Consider the following 24725-nt stretch of genomic DNA (forward strand, 5'->3'; position numbering starts at 1 on the left):
TATAGCATATGAAAAACATACCATGTCCTCATTGGGATAGAAATGAGGTGCAGTTAAATTATGATAAGTTATGATGAAAAAACCATGTAGGATGAAGTTGAATAAAATCACTATAAATTTAATATTGAGAGAGACATATTTTAAAATATATTTGTTAAATAACATGAAATAATTTAAATACATTGTCACTGTTAAGTCACTTTACGAGATACCAAGAGTTATTATAGTAATATTATACAGAACTTTGAATAAAGCAAGTGAATGTGGTTCTACAGAATAAAAACGTTTTTTGGAAACTAAACACAATACATTGGTTTATTCTGCTTAGATGTCCCCAAACACACAAACTGAACCAGCTGGCTGGGTAAGCCACTTACCAAGTTCACCGTTTTTATTTTGCATCTATGAAAACCTTGTCTTTAACTCCGGCATGAATAATTCAACCCAAATGACAGAGACGTTGCCAAAAAAAAACTAAAGGTGAAATACTTTTTTCATGCAGTCACTACTGTTTATGGAAAGCATCTCACACTGCTTTTATAACACAGCAACATAATTAACTATCATTACTAGCACAATTAATTAGGATTTTAGTTCCACTTTCCGATAAGGAATACTGATGAGAAATAATGGTTTGGAATTTGCAACTTATATGTCTTTGGTAATGTTGATGAATCTTTCAATAATCAATGCACCCTTAACAGCCATTATTAGAAACCTTTGTGTTTTTCCACCTTCAGCAGGAAACTTGCTTTAGTTTTTTTTTTTTTTTAGCTTGCTCAATGAATCTCTTTTTCCTACGCTTCTATTTACTCTGGCCATGAGTAGTCACCAAAGTAATTGGTGAGAACATGGTTTTCTTGCTAAAACGGATTCATTAGGGAAGAAACTTGAGTAAGGATCAGACAAAAAACTAATAGCACCAAAGGCCAGAGTTACAAAAATAAAACCCAAGTTGTAATAAATTGTAGTTTTCCTTTGATTCATTGGGAGGATGGTCAGCTGTTAAGCCAAAACGAACACAACCCAATCTGAGTTGTTCTCTGGCTTATTTGGCTATTGCTCTATAAAGCATTAAGAATAATTGATCAACCATTAATAAAGTAAACTTTGCAAAGTTATCAGAATGTAGAACCAAAACTTGTAAGCAGGTAGCAAGAAGATATTGGAAATGAGCCAATCTAAAGCTGTAGAAGAGATGTACTCAATGATCTGTGACCCTGTGTTTCTCATTTCTCATTTCAGCAATGAGCTCAGTTAGGAATGAGAAATTTGATTTGTATGGAGGCTGCTGGATCTCAGAAAGGTTATGGTGAACTGAAAACCTTACACCATCAGTAGCTTAATATCAGTAGCTTGTAGCCTATAGATATAGATCTAGCCTATATCCCTTTTTAGTCGGTTAGCTCCAGCTGTAGCATTTATTAAAAGTTTTGCTCTGCCATTGTTGTTTACCAACCTTATACAAGAGGCCCTAGTTTGTCCTCTCCTTTGACCTTAGAAGCCAAAGTAGACCTCATTCCCCCCACTAGTGCATGCAAATATAGTGTTAGATACTCAGTCTGAATCATTCACAGTTGTGGTAACTACCATCTGAATATAAAAAGTGAAACACATTCTTTAAAAATCCTTAAAGAATACCAGGGCCAAAGCTTTCTATACACCCATAAAATCATATATCTTTTGTATGGAGAACAATCAAAGTAAGTGGTGTTTTGTGACTGTTACAACTGTCCTGAGTTACAATAAGTCAATTAACATTAAAAGGATACAACACAAAACATCTCATTTTTTTAAGAGCATGGCTCCACTGTCAGCCATTGCAAAGTCTTTGGTCACATCCAGACGTGTGATTCTCTGACGGGACTGCTGCTCCTGCCGAGCATTATGCTGCTGAGAAGTGCGACCTGATGGAGTCCTCTCGTAACTGACGGTGCTTCCCGGTGTCGCACTCTTCACTATGTGTGCGCCGCTCAATGGTTATCCTGTAGTTTGTTCTGCAGAGGAATGAAATAAAAAAAAATTGTTTTTTCTGTAGTTTTCACCATCATTCCTTTCAGTTTTCATTAAGTCTTTCTAACCAAAAACAGAGTTAGGGAAGCAGCAGCTACACAGTGTTTTACTTATTTGGTGGTGGGGGGGGGGGTGTTACCGCCTTTGACTCTTTTCCTGCTTCCAACGTTAGCTACATGATTGGAAATACCAAACTTACTTTTCTTCACTTTCCTGGAGCACGTGCGGAGATCTGAAACATCGCGACTGTTGTGTGGAATAAGTTTGGCGAAATAAAGGCGCTACGCTTTTCCGTGTCTACAAAAAGCCATTTGCCAACACAAAATATCAAAACAAACGCCAGACGCTATATAATATTAAGTTGCTGTGAGCTGTAGCCTACGTTCACCACTTCTGAACAGAAGCAGAATATAAAGTCATCTCGGAGATTATTCCTTCACAGCTCAGAGCTAAACCGGGCAGACACACCACGGGTTAATTAAGTCTACTGCTAAACACACACACACACACACACACACACACACACACACACACCACACACACACACACACACACACACACACACACACACACCACACACACACACACCACACACACACACACACACACGTTTGATTAACGCAGATATGTGCTGATTAGCTCTCATAACGGGCCGGGTGGATATCACACTGCCATGAGTCCATGAGGCTAATGTCTGATTACTCCACATTGTCATTGTGATATTTTGTGATGACATTCTGAATCTGCAGCATCCTCTTTCAGGTAAATCAGTTAGTTAGTAGTGGGGTATACAGGGTGTCCAGGGGAGTTGCATATGTAGTGGTTTGGGGTCTGGAATCAATCACGTTATTAGAGGTAGTTAAAAAGAACACGAACATAGGAAAATGGGTCAATTTGACCAGAGGACAACATGAGGGTTAAGTATAAAATAAAAGCGGCATCTTCAAATTCAAAGTAAGCGCATACAATCAGTGACGAGGAATCACTGTTCAATACAAACCTACCTATTCCACTTTTAGTCACACTAAGTGCCGTTGTGTTATTTTATAATTTGCTGATTTGTGTTTTGTGAATTGCTGCTGTGTTTTGCACTTCAGAGCCACCGTATAACAAAGAGTCGCAAGGCATAAGAGCGGGAAGGCAGATCAACATGGTGAATTGACCTCTGAGCCAGCCCACAGGACCTGACAAACACTGTGGTAATTGAACCCAATACTATTACTAAAAATGAGCAGAAAACTATCACCTTACCTGAAAAAGAAGAATGCTATAAGCATTGCAGTTCCTAGAACAGCTCCCACTATGACTCCAGTCAACGCTGATACTCCTAGTCCACCTGTTTGGAAGAGCAGTTATTGATAAATGTATGTACATAACATACAAATTCCAAGTTCAATTTCACAGGTGTCAGTAAACAGTTGTGTCCAATTACATGATTTGTCGGGTATCTCTGTTTGTGTTTTATGTCTTCCTCTCAGGGTGAAATGGTCAGCGTTGAAGGCAGGCAGCAGCTGGAAAGTTTCATTTTTACCAAAGTAGTTGGCCACCACCTGTAAGTTAGTATAAGATGTTTTCATCCAGTTTCATCCACTAGCACATTTTCCATACTTTTCATGTAAGCAAAGATGTAACAATGTTGCTTCTTCTTACCTCATAGGTTCCTGCCTCAACATTTGTCATGGCCATCAAAGAGAAATCTCCATTTCTGTCACCATTGACATCCATAGATACCTGGCCAGCAATTCCTGTCCACCACCATGAAAATAATGACAGCATAACTTAGCCACACTCTGAAGAAAATGTAGGAACACACTGCTCTCTGCAATGCCATTCCAGGACATAAACATTTCATTTCAAACACACATGCTGTATTTTTTTTTCAAATAGAAAGCCTGTAGTCAATCAAAAGCTGGGTCTCAAGTAATGGCCGAGGACATGGGTGCCACGAACAAATTAAAGCCGGACCCAAATACAGGCCTGGGAAATTTTTTTAAAATGTGATACTCCTATTGTGCACACATTATGCACATTTCCATCCCTTTAATCATGCTTATTTGTTAAGACTTTGTTCTTCTCATTCAGCAGTGTTATTGTCCGATTGCAGTTCATGTAGATGTGTGTTTAGGTCCCAGCCAACGCCATAGTAATGCACAAGTGCCACAAGATGGCAATAGCTACATTTGAAGTACGGTATGTCACTGACACGACACGCTCCAGCAAATATTTTCCAATAAAAGCCCTGTTAAGAAATGAATGGATTCTGTTCACTGAAATGCTACAGGACTTTTAATTTGGAATGCAAGAAATATTGAGTTTGAATTAACAGCATTATGTCAACATTCAAGATACCAAGATAGAGACGGCCAACTTGCCAAACTCAAGGCTTCAAAACTGACAAACAAACAGTTTCAACTTATCCCCTCAACCTCTGGTTGGTGCTACAGAACACTGCTCGCTAAAACAACCAGACACAAGAACAGGAAGGAGGAAAAAATAAAACACAATGGTATGGACTGCATTTTGTACTTATTTGTAACCTGCAAGAACCTTTATCATTTCAAGTGATAATTGGATCATATGGAGTCCCTCAAGGCTCAGTCCTTAATCCCCTACTATTTTACCACATTAATCTGGTTCCACTGCTACGTGGATGACACACAGCTGTACCTTCCCATCCAACCCAATGACCAGTCTGGACCCACTACTCTTGCAAGATGTCTGAATGACATCAAAGGATGGATGGCTAACCAATCAAAGCACAACAGATATCTTATTGTTTAAATCTTCAAACTCCGCCAGCACCACCATCTAGTCCCCTAACCAGTTACTCAACCACATTAAAGTCTATGCAAACCTTGAAATCACTTTGTAATTTGATAGACAGGTTAACACAGTTATGAAATCTAGCTTCTTCCAGCTCAGATCTGTACCCAAATATCAGGACTTTTTTTTTTTTTTTAAGGTGATATCAGGATATCACCTTAAGATTTAGAAAAAGTCATCCATGTTTAACCCTGTGACAACATGATTTTTTTATAAAAGGAAAACCAAAAACAAACATGCCACATTTTTCGGAGTAAATCTACTCTTATAAGCTTTACAATGCTGTATATAATTTTAAGGATATTCTAAATAATTTTACCTAGAATTTTACCAAACTACATTAGTAACATATTCATAGTGGCAGGCATCACTGATTCAGTGTGAGCACTGTGTTTTACCTTCAAAGGTTCGGTTCCACATGCGTGAGGTGATCTCTGATCCGTTGTTTTTATAGTATCCGTTTTTCATGGCTTCATGCAAGGCAATGGCATACAGCAACATGGCATCATGGAATCCCTCAACAAACATGTTGACCTATGGAACATTTCACATTGAAATTACACTGAATGACAGTCAAACTGTATACTTAAAGCTTAAAACAGAATTTAACAATACTCCTGTGGCTCTGTTCTAAGTCCCTCCCACCAGACAAGCACGGGCATATGCACGTGTTTTATCCCATCATTGTGATCCCGTCCTGTTACTTAGCCGCAATTCTAAGAAAAGTCCTGATTTCAGGCTTTAGGTTGCCACATAAAAACTAACTTGAATTAGCCAAAGACTTAAGACTTTGGCTACGATTAGCAGAAGCTAAATCATTTTGTCTCCATATCTGAATTGTTTGACGATTTTGACAATGCTGATAAGTATTTTATTGTGTTTATTGTCTTTCTTTTAGACTCTCTCTCTTTTAGTGCCTCTTTCTTTTTTGAGTTGCTTTGCAGTCTTGGCAGTTTATGCCAATGCTGGAATATTAACCTTTTCTGCAGGATTTTTGCAGCTCTGCATTTTTAGAACAGACAATAGGAACATGCTCTCTCTGAAATGTTCTGTGATTGGTCAAAGTAGATTCTCTAAAGCCTGATAACAGAGCCAAAAGGAAGTGCAGACGTCTAGTTTTCTCTCAGACCACTTGAATTACAACATGGTGAAAGGTTATTATGGATTATTTAATCCCAGTGACGCCAAAGAAAAACTGCCTACCCCAGGCATACATGCTTTGTAGGATTGATAACTTAAAAAAGGTACAATATGCAATGCTTTTCCTCAAAAACAATGTATAGACTAATACACAGCAATCTTCACTTATGACGCAATAGTGTGTGGGTGTCTGCATCTGCCGAGAGCCTGCGCTCTGCCTGGATTCTCTCGTTTCTTTATATTTTTCTGTGTGCGGGACATTTCTGGGCGTGCTCAAAGAGGCCGGACAAAAGGGTAAATATATGCAGTATATGACCAAATTGCAGACCAAATAATTGCAAAAATATAGAACTATTAACAATCTCCAACCAACATTGGAAAAATGCCATGATAAAACAAAAGTAGCCCACTCTGACCAATCACAGTTCTCGCTGTCCCCCTGTGTTATAACCGCCATAACCCCAACATGTAGTGTTGTGCTAATTTTCAGAAAATCAAATATCCAATTGGGTGGACATGTATAAAACCTAATTTTATTTGTGGTATTTTTTGAAGCCCCAGAGTGAGTGATGATAAGGCGAGGGCTGGACAAAGATAGCTAAATGTAGATTTGACAGGAGTCCATTTAAGATTTAAAGTGAACTACAATTTTGAGTTGTATATTTTGGATTTTGGATATGTTTATATTTTTATACTTGCACCTTAATTGATATTCTTTTTGCAAACTTTTGTACATTGTACAGCATTTTGCTGTACAACAACTAAATAAACTGAATATAATCTGTTGTGTTCTAATTTATCAGCATTTAGAAATGCATCATACATTAGTCACTAATACGCCAGAGAAATTCCATAAGACAAACAGACATACGTACACTTTCGCAGTCCTTGCAGTCAAGAAACCCAGCTTTTTCAACGGCCTTTTTCATTTCCACTGAGAAGTTTTCAAAGTCGGGCTTGACTGTCCTGAGCAGTGTCACAATGTTCAGTGAAGCAAAGGCCTGCCTGGCATCATTGTCATATTTATCCCCTCTCTTCCACGAGCCATTGCCTAGAATTTGAATCACAAGATAAAGAAAAAACATTATCCAAACATTACTGTTTGGTCAAAATGATCTTTTTAAATACTGATCTAGAGAGTTAAACTAAGTGCATCTACACTGAGGCATGGCTGCTGAGCTTAGTGGCTACAGTGCAGTAGCTACAGGACAGAGGCCTTCGGGGGAAAACATTTTTGAAACGTAATAAACACAACAGATACCAAATATTTCACAAACCAAAGGCAGCTGTTTTACGTAAGGAAACCAACTCTGAACCCCAAAGTCTGAACCCCGCCCAGTTTCCCTCAGATTGACTCTTATTACGATTCTGTAGAGTGCCTTTATGTGAGGGTTGTTTGGAGACCCATTGTAATAGTGTGGTTGCGGAGGTCAATGGGCATGTAACATGTCCAACATTCATGCCAGATTGCAAACAGAGCATGTTAGCAAACAGCTGACTGAAAAAAAAATTATCATTAATTTGGAAATTTGTTTCAGCCCTCCTGATGAAGGTCCAATTTCCTAATTTTCTCTACTTTTAGCTTTGGTTTGGTCTCCACCAACTCTTAAGAGAAATTGAGAGTGTAAACAGCCTCACTTTTATAGTCATCAAATAAAATCTAATGGCCCAAATGTGACAGTCACAAGTTTGCATTTGTCATTTTCACATTCTCAAAGAGTACAGAGCCAAAACAACAGATAATATGTCACATATGAATGGACTGCACTGTAAACGCATGGGAAGTCATACAATGCAGAACATGTAAAATTGTTCAGTTGGATTGGTTAGATTTTTTATCATTACTTCAGTTTGTAAAAAACACATTTAAAAGTAATGGGACGGTAACTTCACCATAGGAAGAGGCATTGAAGAGTTCAACACTGAAGAAAATATAATTGCCATTGGTCCAACGCCGTCTGTGTGCAGCCAGCATGATCTCTCGTATTTTGTCTGCTCCCATGCACATGATCACCACTGCAGGAAAATGACACAGAGAAAAATGCAGTTACAGCCAATCAGCCCAGTGCACGGATATCCCAGAATAACTCCTTTTTCATTTCATTTAGACCACAATTGCATTAATTGTATTGTATATGATTACTCGGAGGAACCTAAAAAACACATTATGAATTTTTATGTGTGATGGTCTCACCGGGCACTTATCAGTAATTTACCACCAAATAATAATAACTTTGATTTATTTTGGAATTTCATTCTTAATCTTAATTAGTGACTTAGTGTGCTTCACTTACACTCGCTATTTTGATTAAATAGTGCATTCACAGTGATGATGAAACACTCCTCCCACTCGCTGCCTTTAAAGTAATGCTGCCTGTACTCTTGTCCGACCGCTGCATGTAGTAACTCTCCTCCATCGCTCATGCAGTATCGCACACGTTCACTTTCTTGTCTCTTATGCTTCATTGCATAATGACACAATCTTACCAGCATAAATAAATAAACAAATATGACAGCACTGCTGTCATATTTGTTTAAAATCTGCTTGTATGTTGCACTATTCCATTTGCACAAACTGGATACAAAGTCTGTACTACACCTAGTATTTATATTTGATCCATATTTTTTAGCAGCCACTATTGCATTTTGTATTTTTAAACGGTAGAACATGTTTTCTTTGCTTATTAGTGATCATTGAAGAGTAGTCTTGCATTGCCAGACCTTCCTCCACAGCACTGTGGAGGAAGGTCTGGCTAGTCCACACAGTCCTCAGATTGGACAGATAGTCCAGCTAGCTGTCTGGATTTACCCTGCAGAGATCTGAGGACCAGGTAACCATAGTCCTCAGATTGGACAGATAGTCTAGCTAGCTGTCTGGATTTACCCTGCAGAGATCTGAGGACCAGGTAACCATAGTCCTCCGATTGGACAGATAGTCTAGCTAGCGGTCTGGATTTACCCTGCAGTGATCTGAGGACCAGGTAACCATAGTCCTCAGATTGGACAGATAGTCTAGCTAGCTGTCTGGATTTACCCTGCAGAGATCTGAGGACCAGGTAACCATAGTCCTCAGATTGGACAGATAGTCTAGCTATCTGTCTGGATTTACCCTGCAGAGATTTGAGGACCAGGTAACCATAGTCCTCAGAAATCCACCAGAGGTTAGAACGCCAACATAAAGGAAGAGGAAGGTGACGGACATCCAGCGGAACAATCCCTAAGTGAAGTGTCATGGATTTAGACTACTGAAGGGAAACTGCCCACTGGCCAGCAATGATGGGAAACGGGCATGTACGTACCATTAATTTACAGAGTTTTGTCTATTTTTGTGTGTTTCTTAATTTGCAGTGTTTTGAGCTCTTTGGGTAATTGTATCAATATGTATAAGTCACACAGTTACATTTAAAGTTGATGTAATCTGAATCAATGAAGGAGAAGGAGCTACAGCACTAATACATTCCATAGTTAGAATTCTCCCTTTATGTAGCCATGTGCTTCCAAAAAGGTCTCAGGGAGAGTGGGCCGAACACTGACACACTGCCAACTGTGTTACCGGTGATTCAAATCATGCAGAAGCTATTCTCATTTGTTTTAACCAGAACATTTAATGACACGAATAAAAACGAAAGTAATGTGAGCAGAGGGACTGCCAAAAAAATTATCAAATGTCAAAATATTTTTGGCACTGGGTTGATGTGACCTTTTCCTCTGGTGTCCCAGTGATTAAATAAAAATAAACCAACAAACAAGTAGCTACACAAACAAAGGTCGCAATTGAAAACACAGTAACCCCAGCGTCCCGGTTAATAACGAAGATTCAGAGTCTTGCTGGAACATTCCTCACAACTCTGTCACTTAAGCACACCTCCTGAAATATCCCTTGAGTCAGTGGGACAAACTTCACCTCAGTCCTGCCAGCACTATAGCACCCTTTAATTACACTGGGCTCTACACACACTACTGGCCCTGTGTATGCTCTGCAAGCCGTTCCACGGGGCAGCGCTTGCAGCCAGCAATATTTCAAAACTTCTGGATTTTCCTTTTTTGCTAGGGCACTGATGCTAGTTACAAATTAACTCAGGAATGGGGCAGCACATGGTTCACTTACTGAGTGCCCACAGTGTATTTCAAATGCTATGTGTTGGCTGTGAACTTCTGAAGCTAGAGCATATGCAAATAGGGAGCTGGTTTGCAAATTTGAAATGCCATTACTCCAAAAAACAAGGATTTATGGTAGAAAGTGAACAGTAAAAGTAAATCTGTCTCAGTTGGATCAGGGAAAAACTCGACATACTGTATTAATGCTGTCTATTAGAGAGACTGACTGGATGCTGGATAAGCCCATTGATGATTACCCCGTTGTTGTTAGTAACAGTATTGTCCTCCGTTCAGCCTGAACCTGCAGACATTTGTGGTCGTACAGTAAAAGTGAGTCATTGCGTTACAACTATGCTGAAGTCCAGGGGGAGTTCTCGCCAAACACAAAGACTTCATACAGACTCAGGATGGGAGTGCATGTCTCAGGAGGACGAGCATCAGAAACGGACCAATCACAAGAGAAGTGCTTCATTTTCCCTCCTATGTGTTTGTTGCATGTTGTAATATTGTGCAGCCTATGGGACACACATCTGTAGCAAACTGGTGAGGGGATTTTATACACAAAAAGTAAAAAATGACTTAAACAGAAGCAATGCAAGTAAGAGTTGTGTGCAGTATCAGCTGAATATGTTAGTTTGTGTCATAAAATTATGAGTAATACTTCAAATTCCTTAGAGTAATCCTGCAGCACACTATGAAGCATTAGTTAGTAAATATTAAATTCATTTATAGAGCATTGTTCCTGCATTATTACACACTAGTATGGTACTTATAAACAGTTTTACATTTTTTTTTCTTCTTGATTAGTAACCTCATCTATAATTGTTTATTGATTGTATTTGTTATACTTTATGAATGATGGGATTCACCATTTCTAAGTTAGGTTTAACATAAATTATAAAACAGTTTCCAAGATCATTAAGAAAGTGTAAGCAAATGATTGTCATTATGATTATCAGGAAAAATGAAAAAAAATCCTTTAATAGGAAAAGCTGCTAAACAGCCTTTTTTTCAATAAGAAATAATTGGTTCCAGTCACACCACTGTCTAATTTACTGTAAACTGATTCTGCTCTATCACATCAGGCTGTTTGGGTCAACCACAGGTCTATCGGTGATGCAATTATACTCGCACAGCCTCAGGCTCTGCTGTGGCCAGACCTGTTGGACCGAGGCTGAGGATGAGGCACCAACAGCCGCCTTGGCTCAAGCTGGGTTTTTACATCAAGGATCCATAAAGAGAAACAGACATGGCGAAGATGTTTATGGCTGTAAAGAAAGGAGAGCACGTCAGACTTTAAATGAGCATTTTTGCTTTATTACTTGGGTCTTATTTTTGTAGTTTTTGCCATCAATTTTAATGATAAGTTGGACAGTTTAATGTCCAACTTATTGAGATCAGCTTGGAACACAAAAACACGGAAAAGAGTCTCACGGGTCGAGAAACACGATCAGACAATTTAGACACAAACCAGGAGTTTATCAGGATTATCTAAATCATTTTATTTGGAGGTAAAAAAAAAGAGTGAAAGGGAGAGAAATGTTTGCTATATGAAAACTATATACTATAGTACTATAGTAAGTAAAACTGTTGATCTGTTGCTAACATGTTTGATGCCTTGCCCTGTGTCAAATATAGCCTGCTCAGCACTACCTGGGTATGTATGAAAAATGAAATTGTATTTTAACTATTATACAATCTTATTAGTCTGTGCTTTCGCCTTCCTCATGAGAGAGTTATATAGTTTATTTCATATTTTTATTATTGCTTGCTACTGCTTTGCTTGGCTGACTGGTGTTGGAGTTGCATGAACGTGTCCTGATGCTTACTGGGCTTCTTATAATAACTCAATATTAATATGTGTAATCTCTACTAGTGTCCTGATGCTTGGCTTCTTATTATAACTCAATGTTAATATGTGTAATCTCTACTAGTGTCCTGATGCTTGGCTTCTTATTATAACTCAATGTTAATATGTGTAATCTCTACTAGTGTCCTGCTGCTTGGCTTCTTATAATAACTCAATGTTAATATGTGTAATCTCTGCAAGTGTCTTGATGCTTTCTGCAGCTATGCATGGCATACAAAAAAAAAGCTTATATTTCTGATCTAGCTGAAAGTATGGTGATTACTATGTGCATATTTTAACCTGTATTAATGTTTTAACCTGTATTCATTTTTTTTATTACTTTATAACTACCGTTGGAAATTAGTCGATTGGCTAACACTGGCACATTTACAGAAATGTTGATTAATGTTGTCCTTTATAAATAAAAACATAAAAATACAAAAAGGTAAATAGGTCAAATTTGAGGCAGAATGTGAGTCTGCAAAAGTGATGCACAGTCTGGGTAATCGTTTAACCTAATAATCTGCCTAGTTAGCTCAAACAGAACAAAGAACACTTTATGTTGGCTGTACAGTGGAGTAGTAGTAGTAGTAGTATTTGAAGTATACACTAAGTAATTACAACCACACAATGACCTGTCTAGGGCTCCGATAGTCCTGATAGTTATGGATCTAATTCCAACTTGATAAAACATCTGGATATGTTAAGCTTGGACGCTATCTCTTATTGAATCTGTTGTATGTCCTCTGTCTTTTTTATTAGCAATGGACGTCATAACCCCGATACAGGACAGACCTGACTGATGACTGGAGATTATATCAGGTGCAGATACTTAAAGTTAATGTCATAAATGATTGGTTAATGTGCTCTCTGCACGCCAGCATCCGTGCTCGGTCAGAGAGTAAAAGGAAGCTAACATTACCCTTATCTCCTATGTTTCATGTTTATTTGTGTCTGTATGCACCATTCCACATATGTCTAATTAATTGTGGCAATTAACCCATTTCTGATTCTGACTGCAGTTCAATTTAGGGAAATATGAGTATTGGCCTTCTGGCAGAGAGCTGAACGTGAAGATTATGGAAGAGAATAAGGGCAACAAAGAAATCTCAGAATTCTGTTCTCATAATTCTGACTTTATTCTCAGAAAATTGACTTTAATCCCAGAATTCTGATTTCCTGTAATGTCAGAGTTCTTATTTTATAATCCCAGAATTCTGACTTTAATCTCAGAAAACTGACTTTATTCTCACAATTCTGTCTCAGTACTCTAATAATTTTTTTTCCCCACGTGGCCCTAATCCTGTTTAGAAGATTGATGCCACTGTCATATCTATATGACATACTGTATTTATGTCATATATAGTATTTTATCTGTTAAACATGCTCACATGGTGGCTGAAGTGACTTGAGATGCAGCCTCTTATCTTTTTTTGCCAAAGAGCCTCTCTGGGCAAAATGAATACATATAGTGTATATCTGCTTCTGCCACCTTTTTGTTTTACCCACAGTTCTCACTATTACACACCAATAAATGTGGTGTTACTGCCTGCTGATGGGGTACACACTCCTTGTGTGTGTGTGTGTGTGTACGTGAGATAGAGAATGATTTTCAAACTGGCATGAAGTTGTTAAAGAAACGCTTGTGCGCATTCTTGCTCAGATTTGAATGTTTTCTGGATTTCTAAGCTTCTAAGCCAAAGCCAAGACTTCAAGTGTGTGAAGTAGACATGTCTTTATCCTAAAGGACACAGCCTTGTCTTGATTAGCAATGTCATCTTATAAAACAAGGGAAATGTCTGTTACAGATCCTACAATATGTTCAACACTTATTTTAGCAAGGCACATTGAATAGGATTTTCCTGAAAACAAAGCATGAACTATGTAATCCCTCTCAATCATCATGTATGACCCGTGTGTGTGTGGCAGTGTGTGTATCTGCAGAGACCCTGCCCCCTGCCTGGATTTTCTTATTTTGCAGTGTTTGTGACGTTTCTGGGCGTCTACGTCAATAAAATTTGGCGACCAGGTGTCAGATCGTAAGCACACATCACAGAGGAAGCTATAAAAATGGCAGACACAAAAAACCCAGATACCGTGTAGTGCACTGAAAGGCCAAGTGGACAAAGCTGGTACCAAATAAAAGAGTGAATCTGGGGTTTTGATGGCGAGCACCACAGCTCTTAGAGCCGGGAGGAGAGGCCATCTTTGAATGTCGTCTTTATAAACCAGAGCCTACTTCTCTACACCTACCTTGTTGGGTACGGCTTTTCAGACTTTTCAGCTTGATCCAAACCAAAATTAAAACCTTCCTCCTAGCGATGGTGCAGAACAAACTGTCAGAATTTGGTCCAATGAGAAAGGCTTGACCATAAGTGTTTTTTTTATTTTTTTAATGGTTCAGACTAATGGACCAAATACAAAAAGGTTGTGGCAGACTATTGTCGTGTTATAAGAGAAGCGCAGCTCCTTTAAGGAACAGCTCAGTGCTCAGTGTGTGCCTGAAAGAGTAGACCTGCACGATTAATCGCTATAAAATCGGGATCCCGATTCACCCTGTTCACGATTTAATTTTGAAATAACTTCGATTTTTTATAACTTTGATTCTCATTTAATCTTACAAACCGAGACTGTAGACACATCAACATAGACTGTATAAAATAGGCTTTAAAGCACTGCGATGCTCCCCCTTCTCTTCATTGAAGCCTCTATGTGTATCCATCTATCTATCTATTTTTACATAATAATGTATAAATGTTTTTAAACTGTTAAATATAAGTGTTTCTATGGAGCTTGCCACTCATTAAGCCCCTTGCGGGTTTTTCGGCAATTGTCCATCACATCGTTTTGTGAAACACATAACACTGTTCTAATGTTTTTGTTGTGAAAATAAAATAAATCAAATCATCTATGTTATGGCTTTTGGTGATGTGCTATTGATGCCAAAAAAATATATATATCTACGTTGTTTGGTACTGCCAATTTGTTTTGTGATGGTCAAAAACATCATGGCAGAGAATCGTGATATCAATTCTAAGCAAAAATAATTGGGACGGATATTTTTTTCACGAATCGTGCAGGACTAGTGTCAGAGAATAAATCTGAGAATAAATCAGCGTCTTGCTTGGTAAGTGGAGGTATAAATAAATAAATGTTGCAGCTCCTCAAACCAAGTGATGTTCCCGTGTCTCGCTTCTCAAGAGCAACAGCAGTCAGCTGGGACCCCCCCCCCCCCCAAAAAAAAAAAACCTCTGACACCAGAGAGAGGATATGAGAGGACGGGGAAGCCTTTCTACAAACTAATCAATGTCAGGGATCGGGAGACGCGACTCAAGTACGTATGTGATGAGACAGGAAGTAGTTTTGAGAGAGTTTTTTTATTGTGCTTGCATAACTTCAGTGAGACCGTGTAAAAAGGACCTTCATAATTTGGTATATTTTGGACCATCTCTCGGGAAAAATGATCTTTTAAGGCTTACACTTTTGTTTTGTGTATGTTTAAAAGTGCTTCAGATGGTTTCCATCTCATTCAGTTATAGAATTAACACTATTGTGGGCTCAACACATTTCTCTGATAATGAAAGCCGTATAAATTACAGTATTAAAATATACAGTATATATATATAATATATTTATAATATATTACTGCGAGTGAGTACTCGCAGTAGTAGTAGTAGTAGTAGTAGAAGTTCTGCTGAGAGAATGTACACAATGCCAAGTGAATGTGGCCACTGGGTGCGTTCACAGCTGTAGAGCGCTCACCTCACTCAGGCCCAGTGGTGGAAAAAGTATTCAGATACTAATACCACAGTGTAAAAGTACTCTGTTACAAGTCATAAACATCCGATTTTTATAAACTAAACGTGTAAACAGTAACTACAGTAAAGCTGTCAGATGAATGTAGTTGAGTAAGAAGTAGAATATTTCTCTCTGAATTGTAGCGGAGTATAAATAGAAACTGGCATCAAAAGAAAAGACTCAAGTAACTACAAATACCTCAGCATTTGTAGTTAAGTACAGTACAGGAGTAAATGTACTTAGTTACATTCCCCCTCTGCTCAGGACGCATACCAGGTCTGAAAAGGGTCTGAGAGGCTCTTCTGTCAGTTTTGTCTGGGATTTTGGGAAAAGGATTAGGGATAGATATATACATACACACACACAGTATATAAATACATGAAAGGCTGAAGTTAGCATGCTAGCATGCTCACAGTTGCAGGTGATTGTTGTTGTGTCTACCATCTTAGTTTACAGTGTTAGCATGTTACCACCTTGTACATCTACATAGTCAATAGGGCTTTTCACGATAACAAATACATTTTGCTGGACGATAAATTGTCCCAGAAATAATTGCGATAAATAATAATATTGTCATTCTGAGAACCTTTTTATCTAATATAATGATAATGGCACAATAATGAAGGTACACCTTTTCAAAGATCAGTTATTTCAACAGAATGTTTAACACTGGAACTGGAAGACATTTTAAATAGCCACCCCATCACTTCTATTCACTGATAGCTAGCGTTTACCTCAGGCGACTTCATTAGCTAGTAAGTGGTGATTTTTGGCAGCCAGCCTTCTAAAAGATAGAACAATGGAATTAAATTACCGATTATTAACCGGTGACCTATAACGAAGTCTCAATTCACTGTCCGGGAGCTGTGGGCTTGTACCGGTTAATGAATGAATGTCGGACACATGCAGCCACTTCCCTGATGAGTCCAGAGCGGCCCGTGGCGTTCAGGTCCGAGCCCGTCTCCACCGCCTCCACCGGCAGGTTGTCGGCTGTGTGGCTTGGAATGAAAGGGAGAAAACAGGACGCCGAGTACCACGGGGGATATCGCCCATATATATATATTTTTTTTTTGATGGCGCGTTGCATTTCCTCTATCTCTCTCTCTCCACCAGGAGTCCCGCCTCCCCACACATAGACCATGTGACTGACAAAAGGTTCCGGTGATATGTGGCTTGTGAAAAATGGATGCAATAAATACTTTGGGGACTATGAGCCAAAATCAGTCATAATCTGTGTTCAACATGTACGTGGAGATATAGACCCTACGTTGGACCCTACGCCGTAGACTCACAACTGTGATTGGTCCGCCTGGGCCGTGTCTTGGTAGTGTTGCATCCCCCCCTCCCCCCCCCCCGAATCATTTCTGGGTTTTCCTTCTCCATAAACAACATGAAATCAAGGAGAGGGTTAACTTTCCTGCTGCAGATGTCCCACCGGATCAGAAAGAACAGGGGAGACACTTTGTCTCACCATCACTTCTTGCTTTACGACACACAACCCCACCACACACACCCCACACACACACACCACACACACACACACAACAAACACACACACACACACCACACACACACACACACACCACATACACCCAACACACACACCACACACCACACACACACACACACACAAAACACCACACACACACCACACACACACACACCACACACACACACACACACACAACACACACAAAACACACACACACACACACACACACACACACACACACACACACACCACACAGCTATTTTCTTAAAGAGATCAACGCACAAGTATGAACTTCAGACCACTCACTTAAGACTACGGAGAAAGCTCTGCACGGAAGCCTCCGCAGAAGCATAAATCACTCTCAACCCTCAATTATCTTGAAAATCAATTGTGGATCTGACATGACCCCTTAGCATACTGTAGCTAACACACACAACCTATAATCACATGGGCTTGGAGCTGCTGCTGTGCGAGATAAGGAAAGGCTCATGACGCCAGTAATACATTTAAAACCAAATATGTGAAGGTTCTGGATGTTTTCAGTGGCTTTGACAGTTCAGACAGTATCGCTATGCAGAATGGCTGTGTATTGGCTGTGAGACTGTGCTGTTAAAGGATACTGTCAGTGGCAGACCAAGGACGTTGTAGATTGTAAATGTGAGTGTGACAGCAGGACTGACTCTAGTCGGCAGACTAGTCATATCTACAGGAATCTAAAGTGCCAGGGCACTGACGGCTGCGTGCTGTTGGTAAAGCTGAGGAATGCAACGGCATCATCGATATGAAACCTTCAGACCATGCGATATTAAGAATTAGCATTTACAGAAATGAATCCTGAATATATATCTTGTTCTGAAGCAGGCTATGACGACCTGCCTCTCCCCTCCAACACAGCTTAGTTTTTACTGGAAGCTGTACAATCTTTCCAACCTCTCAGTTTCAGCACCTGACATGCCGGGAATACTAATTTTTTGCCATCATGTGCACTTTGTAGCTCTGCAGCATTAAGCGCGTTTAATATATGCTAATTTATACAACAGCCACTTCTGTCATATGAGGTGATGTAATCAGGAACTGAGTATTATAGCCAACAAGCTGCTTATCAGGCCTGAACAGCCTTGGCATAGACACACATTCTCATTTGGATTGACTTATGGAAGAAAAGTGACACCCAATCCACAGGACTAGTGTAGTCCTTGTGTACCTTTACATTAGACTGCACTACTGCAGTAATAGTCCTCTACTGCTACTAATTCATGTTGTTATATAGGTAGTCAGTCAAATATTCAAAATTGGTTTTATGTTCATGGAAAAAAAAACATCCCCCCCCCCCCCCCCAAAAGAAATAGAAAGATATTCCAATTTGTTACTGTTTGAGGAGCTGATTATTAGGGCTTTTTCAGCCAAAACTCATAATTTTGTTTAGTTGATTTAATTGATCTGTAAATCTGAGTTCCTCCACAAAGAATCCTGCAAAGGCACCACTTTAAATCTTGTGTTTGCCAGTGATGTTCTCATATGTTTCTTTGAAACAAGTCCTTCAGCATTTAAAACGCGTTAACAAAATGTCCAATCGGCTAGGAGGGAGCAGCCCTATAGGATGCATCACACCTTTAATAAAATAAAAAACCTATTAAACTGGCTTATTTTCTGCCAAAATGGCTTATTTTCTATAATTTTTGCTTGGTTACTCTCACTAGCTGAAACTGAGACACTGCCTTCTGTCCTGAAATGGTGCAAAATGAAACAATGACAGTGTTTCAGGTATTACAGGACTTGTGACGTCTCTCGTGTTTTAGCAAAGAGCTATGCAACTAAAAACGACTCGGTTAGCGGGCGCAAGAAGTTAAGAGAGGGAAAAGTTCCAATCACTCACAGCTTCGGGCCGCACATGGAGACAGTGAACCCCATTTTGGTCACTCGCTTTCTGTCTGCCAATTCCAAAGATCGCTGAACATTTTCAGAGAACCGACCCCTGTGGCTCATCTCTTCCGTCTGTTAGCATGGTATGGATGATGTTCTGTGCCAACGGCATACAGAACGTTATGTACAATCTAAAAAGTGAGTGTGGGCAGAGTGAGGACGCTGCGGGGGAACAGGGGCTGAGTGGGTGGGCGGTTGGGCTGCCGCTAATGATTATTAACCTACCAAACATTTATTTCAATTATGAATTAAATCTAAAGCTACTGTCCAATGCAAAAGTGGCATCTTCATACAATCACAATTCGGTTAACATTAACCTGCATTTTATTCATTTTGCAAAATATTGTATCGCTATATTTTAACATTGCAATATTTTATGTCCCTATTTTGTTTCCAGGGACAGCCTTCATGTCTTTGGTTTACATGATGAGCAGCAGAGGAAAAGGGACACAGATAGGGAATGGTGTCCTTAAAAGAATTGGAAGACAACAAGACTGTGTTATATGGATACAACTGTCTGTTATAAAGCTTGTTTGTAATTTATGTAAGTCATTTATGAAATGTAAGTCATTTGAATTTTTGTGTTATTTGAGTCTGGGATAGAGGATTCTGTACCAGAACATTTTCAAAAATTCCCCAGAATGCAGGAAATGAAGTGTTGACGCTCCAAATCTTCTCCCCAGACCCCCCAGTTGCAATGTGTCCCCCCCCCCCCCAATGTGGACTATCCTATGCCCTTGGCTGCAATAGCCTAGATTATAGTAATAATCATCTTTATTTGCAGCATGAAGTCAATGATTTTTAAAAACAAGCCCATCTTGGTGTTTGAGAATCATGGATTATCTATTTTCTGTAGTTGAAAAATCAGTCAGTTTATGAGCAGACCGTGTTGTGAAGTGAAGCCAACAGTGTTGTCAGGATGCACGTGAAAGGAAAATCCATTTTCATCTTTGATTTCTCTCATTTTAAGTGACACAGACACTGACTTGTGACTCCAAATTACAATGTGAAACACAGACATGTAACTTGATTTTACAGGTAGGCGACCGATTAAATGACCAGAGGTGGAAGAAGTATTCAGATATTTTACTTAGACTAAAGTACTTGTACCGCACTAAAATACTCTTTTCCGAGTCAAAGTCCTGCATTGCAAATGTTACTTAAGTAAAAGTCAGGAAAATGTAGTTAAAGTATTAAAAGTAAAGAACTCTCCTCCCATTCTCTCCCCATTGTCCTCCCAACTAGTAACTAAAGTAACTAGTAACTAAAGTACAGTCAGATGAATGTGTGAGCATAAATGTACGTAGTAACTAAAGTAACTAGTAACTAAAGCCGTCAGATAATGTAGTGGAGTAACTAAAGTAACTAGTAACTAAGCTTGTCAGGATGAATGTAGCGGAGTAACTAAAGTAACTAGTAACTAAAGCTGTCAGATGAATGTAGCGGAGTAATAAAGTAACTAGTAACTAAAGCTGTCAGATGAATGTAGTGGAGTAACTAAAGTAACTAGTAACTAAAGCTGTCAGATGAATGTACGGAGTAACTAAGTAACTAGTAACTAAAGCTGTCAGATGAATGTAGTGGAGTACTAAAGTAACTAGTAACTAAAGCTTCAGATGAATGTAGGGAGTAACTAAAGTAACTAGTAACTAAAGTAACTAGTAACTAAAGCTTTCAGATGAATGTAGCAGAGTAACTAAAGTAACTAGTAACTAAAGCTTTCAGATGAATGTAGCGGAGTAACTAAAGTAACTAGTAACTAAAGTAACTAGTAACTAAAGCTTTCAGATGAATGTAGCAGAGTAACTAAAGTACTAGTAACTAAAGTAACTAGTAACTAAGTTCAGATGAAGTAGCAGAGTAACTAAAGTAACTAGTAACTAAAGTAACTAGTAACTAAAGCTTCAGATGATGCGAGTACTAAGTACTAGTAACTAAGTAACTAGTAACTAAAGCTGTCAGGATGATGTAGTGGAGTAAAAAGTAGAATATTTCTCTCGGAAATGTAGCGGAGTAGAAGTAGAAAGTGGCATGAAAAGAAAAGACTCAAGTAAAGTACAAGTACCTCAATATTTATACTTAGGTACAGTACTGGAGTAAATGTACTTAGTTACATTCCAGCACTGTAAATAACAAGCGGTTATTCAAGTAGAGGCAACCGGGGCAATGTGAGAAAAAAATACATTTTCCTTCATAACTCAAACACTACTTGAAATACACAAGTCATCTTTTATATAGGAAGCATAATATGTGTGCACTGATTACTAATGCAATTGATGTATTTTCACAGATAAAGACAAAACTATAATATGAAATCGTCAGGTCATGCATGACAAAATGCAATATGTCAGAGTGTGGTATTAGTACTTTTACTGAAGTAGCCTAAATAGGGTCTACTTGTTCCAACACTGCTGAGACACTGAGCCTACCTTCGGTGTCATGGATGTTCTGGAGGATGTCGTCGGTGTCCAGGCGATCCTCTTGGGAGACAGCATACGTCTTGATGTTAAAGTCCGCCATCAGGTGATAGACTCCCTCCACGGTGAAGAAGCAGTTCCGCTCCTCCTTGTCGTCCTCGTACACCAGCAGCGCGCTCCTCCAGGTGAAGTGCTCGAACACCGCCGTGAACGTCTCTGCCATCTTCAAGTAGGACGGAGCGATGCGGGTCAGGTGGGAGTACTCGGAGTTCTTGTTGCTGAAGCCGGTGGCCAGGGCACCTGCCGAGATCACCGGGATGTCCCAGTGGGATGCCAGCCTCACCACCGCCGCCGCCTCGTACTCGCACACCGGACCCAGAATCAGATCCGGCTTGCGCTCGCACCACCTGTCCACTAACCCAAACAGAGCATCATTGACACAGTTGGAGTTCTCAAAGTCGATGTTGAAGCGGAACCCGGAGTACTGTCCTCCGTCTGTCTTCAGCCTCTGTTGCGCGTAAAGGATCGCCGGAGACACTCTGGTGTGGGAAAAAGGGTAGGAATTATTTTTGGGCAAAAACACCAAAACCTCTATGTCTTCGGTGATGGGATTTGGCATAACTGGGTTCAGGAGCATCAAAAAGTAGTACACACACAGTGTGCTGAGATATGGCATGATGCCACTTTCCAAGTCCCGCTTCAGATAAATGACAAAGTGTTGGACAGACAAATGTTTCTTTCCTCAAGTTGGCTCCACTTGGCAGCGCACATACAACAGAAAGCCCTCCGCGTGCGTAAATGGCTTAATGGTAAATAACTGTATTGGTTTTTTTTTAAAGAAGCGGATCTGCCTGACTGTGTGTGTGTGTTTTCTTCTGCATTGAGAGTTCCTTCCGAATGCTCCTGAACCTGTTCACAAATATTCTCCCCCAACAGCTGATCCTGCCAGGCTCGGGTGGTTCTTCCAGCTCAGCCAGCAGCCAACACACACGCTGGCTCTGGCCTGGAGTTTTGAAGCATCTTTTCAGGATTATTCCTGCGTCATCGGAGCGCTGCGCACCTCCTTCTTAAAGCGACACCGCCTCGGGAGCCCACAATGAGCCACTTCAACACAGCGCGGGTTAAATGCAGTTAATGGGAATTATGGTTCTGTAAGCCTGAAACAACAAACACAGGACAGAACTTTCCTGTGTGTGTGTGTGTGTGTGTGTTTTTTCAAAGATGCTATTATTCGTGATGCATATCTAGCAGCCAGGGGTCAAAAGTAATGCTCATGTAGATGCTGTATTTCATTTTGGGGTCCTATAACACTTTGGACAATCCTTGAGATTTCAGTAATGTAGTAACATCAAGTTGTATTTAATACTAGGCTGCAGCCAACACTCCTTGAGCAGCTACTTTATCAGAAGTATCTGTTTACTGCGTTGTAGGTAATTTAAATCCCGATCAGGAATGGTGGACTCACTGACATTAAAAACAGCTGGTAGCCTAATTACAGAATGGAAATACATGATGGCAATGCAGAGAAAGGCATTACAAGCTTCTCTGTCCAACGACTGTTAAACTGCAACCAAGCAAATACGATGGTCAACAATTTGCCTCAGACACACGAGACCAACCAGAAGTTCTGGGCCCAAATCTGGTTCCCACACCATGCGTTTTGCATTCCTACTCACAAATCTGTTTTAATAAAGACACACACACACAAACGCAGAGATGGATGATGGCAGCCATTATTTTTTTTAAGAATTGCTAAGTCTGGGGTTTATTTTACAAAATGTCAAGTACTTCAAGCAGGATGAGGAAAAATGGCCTCCCTGGTGGAAAAAGCTTCATTCAAGGTATTTCACACAACCACTGTTACATGTTATCCCACACCATGGTGTTGGTGTATGAATTGATTCTATAATGGTTTTTGGTGCCCCCCCTGGCAACACCATACAGTGTTCTCAGTCCACACAAAGTTAACCCGATCTGTGCTGTCCACCTGCCCACTCTCTATGTTCCAGGCACTTGTGCTTTTCCGGAATATTTCTATAATCCTTGCTTCTACACACACTGTAGTTTATGTTGATTCAATATCACACCAACACAACACACACACACACACACACACACACACACACACACACACACACACACACACACACACACACACACACACACACAAGTTTGTCTCACTATCTTTGTGGGGACCAGTCATTGACATAATGCATTCCCTAGCCCCTTACCCTAACCTTAACCATCAAACCTAAATGCCTAACCCTAACCCTCACCCTAACCCTAACCATAACCTAACTCTAACCCTAATCCTAAAACCAAGTCTTATTCCTCAAACAGCCCTTTAAAGTTGTGGGGACCAGCATTTTGTCCCCACAAAGCTGTCAGGACCCCATAAGTATACTGTATTCCCAGTTTTTGGTCCCCACAAATGTTGTTAAACCTAATACACACACACACACACACACACCACACCACACACACACACACACACACACACACACACACACACACACACACACACACACACACACACACACACACACACACACACACACACACACTAGATGTGGTTTAACCCTCCTGTTGTCCTCTGGTCATATTTGACCCATTTTCAAAAAGTTTCTAAATCCGAAATGTGGGTTTTCTTTAACCAAATTGTAAAAAGAAATAACGTGGATGGTTCCATACGACGCTCCTCACAAGTGAAATAACCGATCAGTTCACTATTTCCGTTGAATTTGGGTGTTTTCTTAATTTTTTTTAGCATTTTAAGAAAAAAAGACTTTGACAGAAAAGTGACAGAAATGTAGAGAAAAAACTTGGTTAAGTAGGTCCATTTTTACTGTACTGACATTACAGAAGTCTCACGTTCGCATCTTGTATGCTACTTGTCGCAAAGTGACGCATGGGCAAATCAAATCTGCACTCGCCTCACATTGGGGAGGGACATGTGACTGGTTGTCATGACAACAGCTTGTCATGCTGCCCCCAAGTGGCCGGAACATCAACTATCGCAGCTTTAGTCTTTTCAACAAGGTGTATGTGCTGTTATATTGTACTTATATGTTTATTTATGTTTTTGTTCAGCATTTATTTTTTCCCATTATAGTGTCCTTTACATTTATTGTTTATTATAATGATATTTGATAATTAATATGTTTTTGTAAGC

General features: G+C 39.7%; 1 protein-coding gene across 1 annotated transcript; it reads right to left on the minus strand.

Moving 5' to 3' along the window:
• Window positions 1-74: 74 nt before the first annotated feature.
• On the minus strand, window positions 75-22566 carry npr3 (natriuretic peptide receptor 3). Its single transcript, XM_032516022.1, has 8 exons — window positions 21566-22566; window positions 7870-7992; window positions 6852-7027; window positions 5235-5370; window positions 3664-3758; window positions 3446-3563; window positions 3265-3349; window positions 75-1997 (listed from the first exon to the last, which is right to left on the minus strand). Exons 1-8 carry the CDS (start codon window positions 22227-22229, stop codon window positions 1886-1888), a joined length of 1509 nt encoding a protein of 502 aa, XP_032371913.1. The 5' UTR covers window positions 22230-22566; the 3' UTR covers window positions 75-1885.
• Between the last annotated feature and the right edge of the window lie 2159 nt (window positions 22567-24725).

Source organism: Etheostoma spectabile, chromosome 5 (genome assembly GCF_008692095.1).
Source record: "Etheostoma spectabile isolate EspeVRDwgs_2016 chromosome 5, UIUC_Espe_1.0, whole genome shotgun sequence".
Lineage (NCBI taxonomy): Eukaryota > Metazoa > Chordata > Actinopteri > Perciformes > Percidae > Etheostoma > Etheostoma spectabile.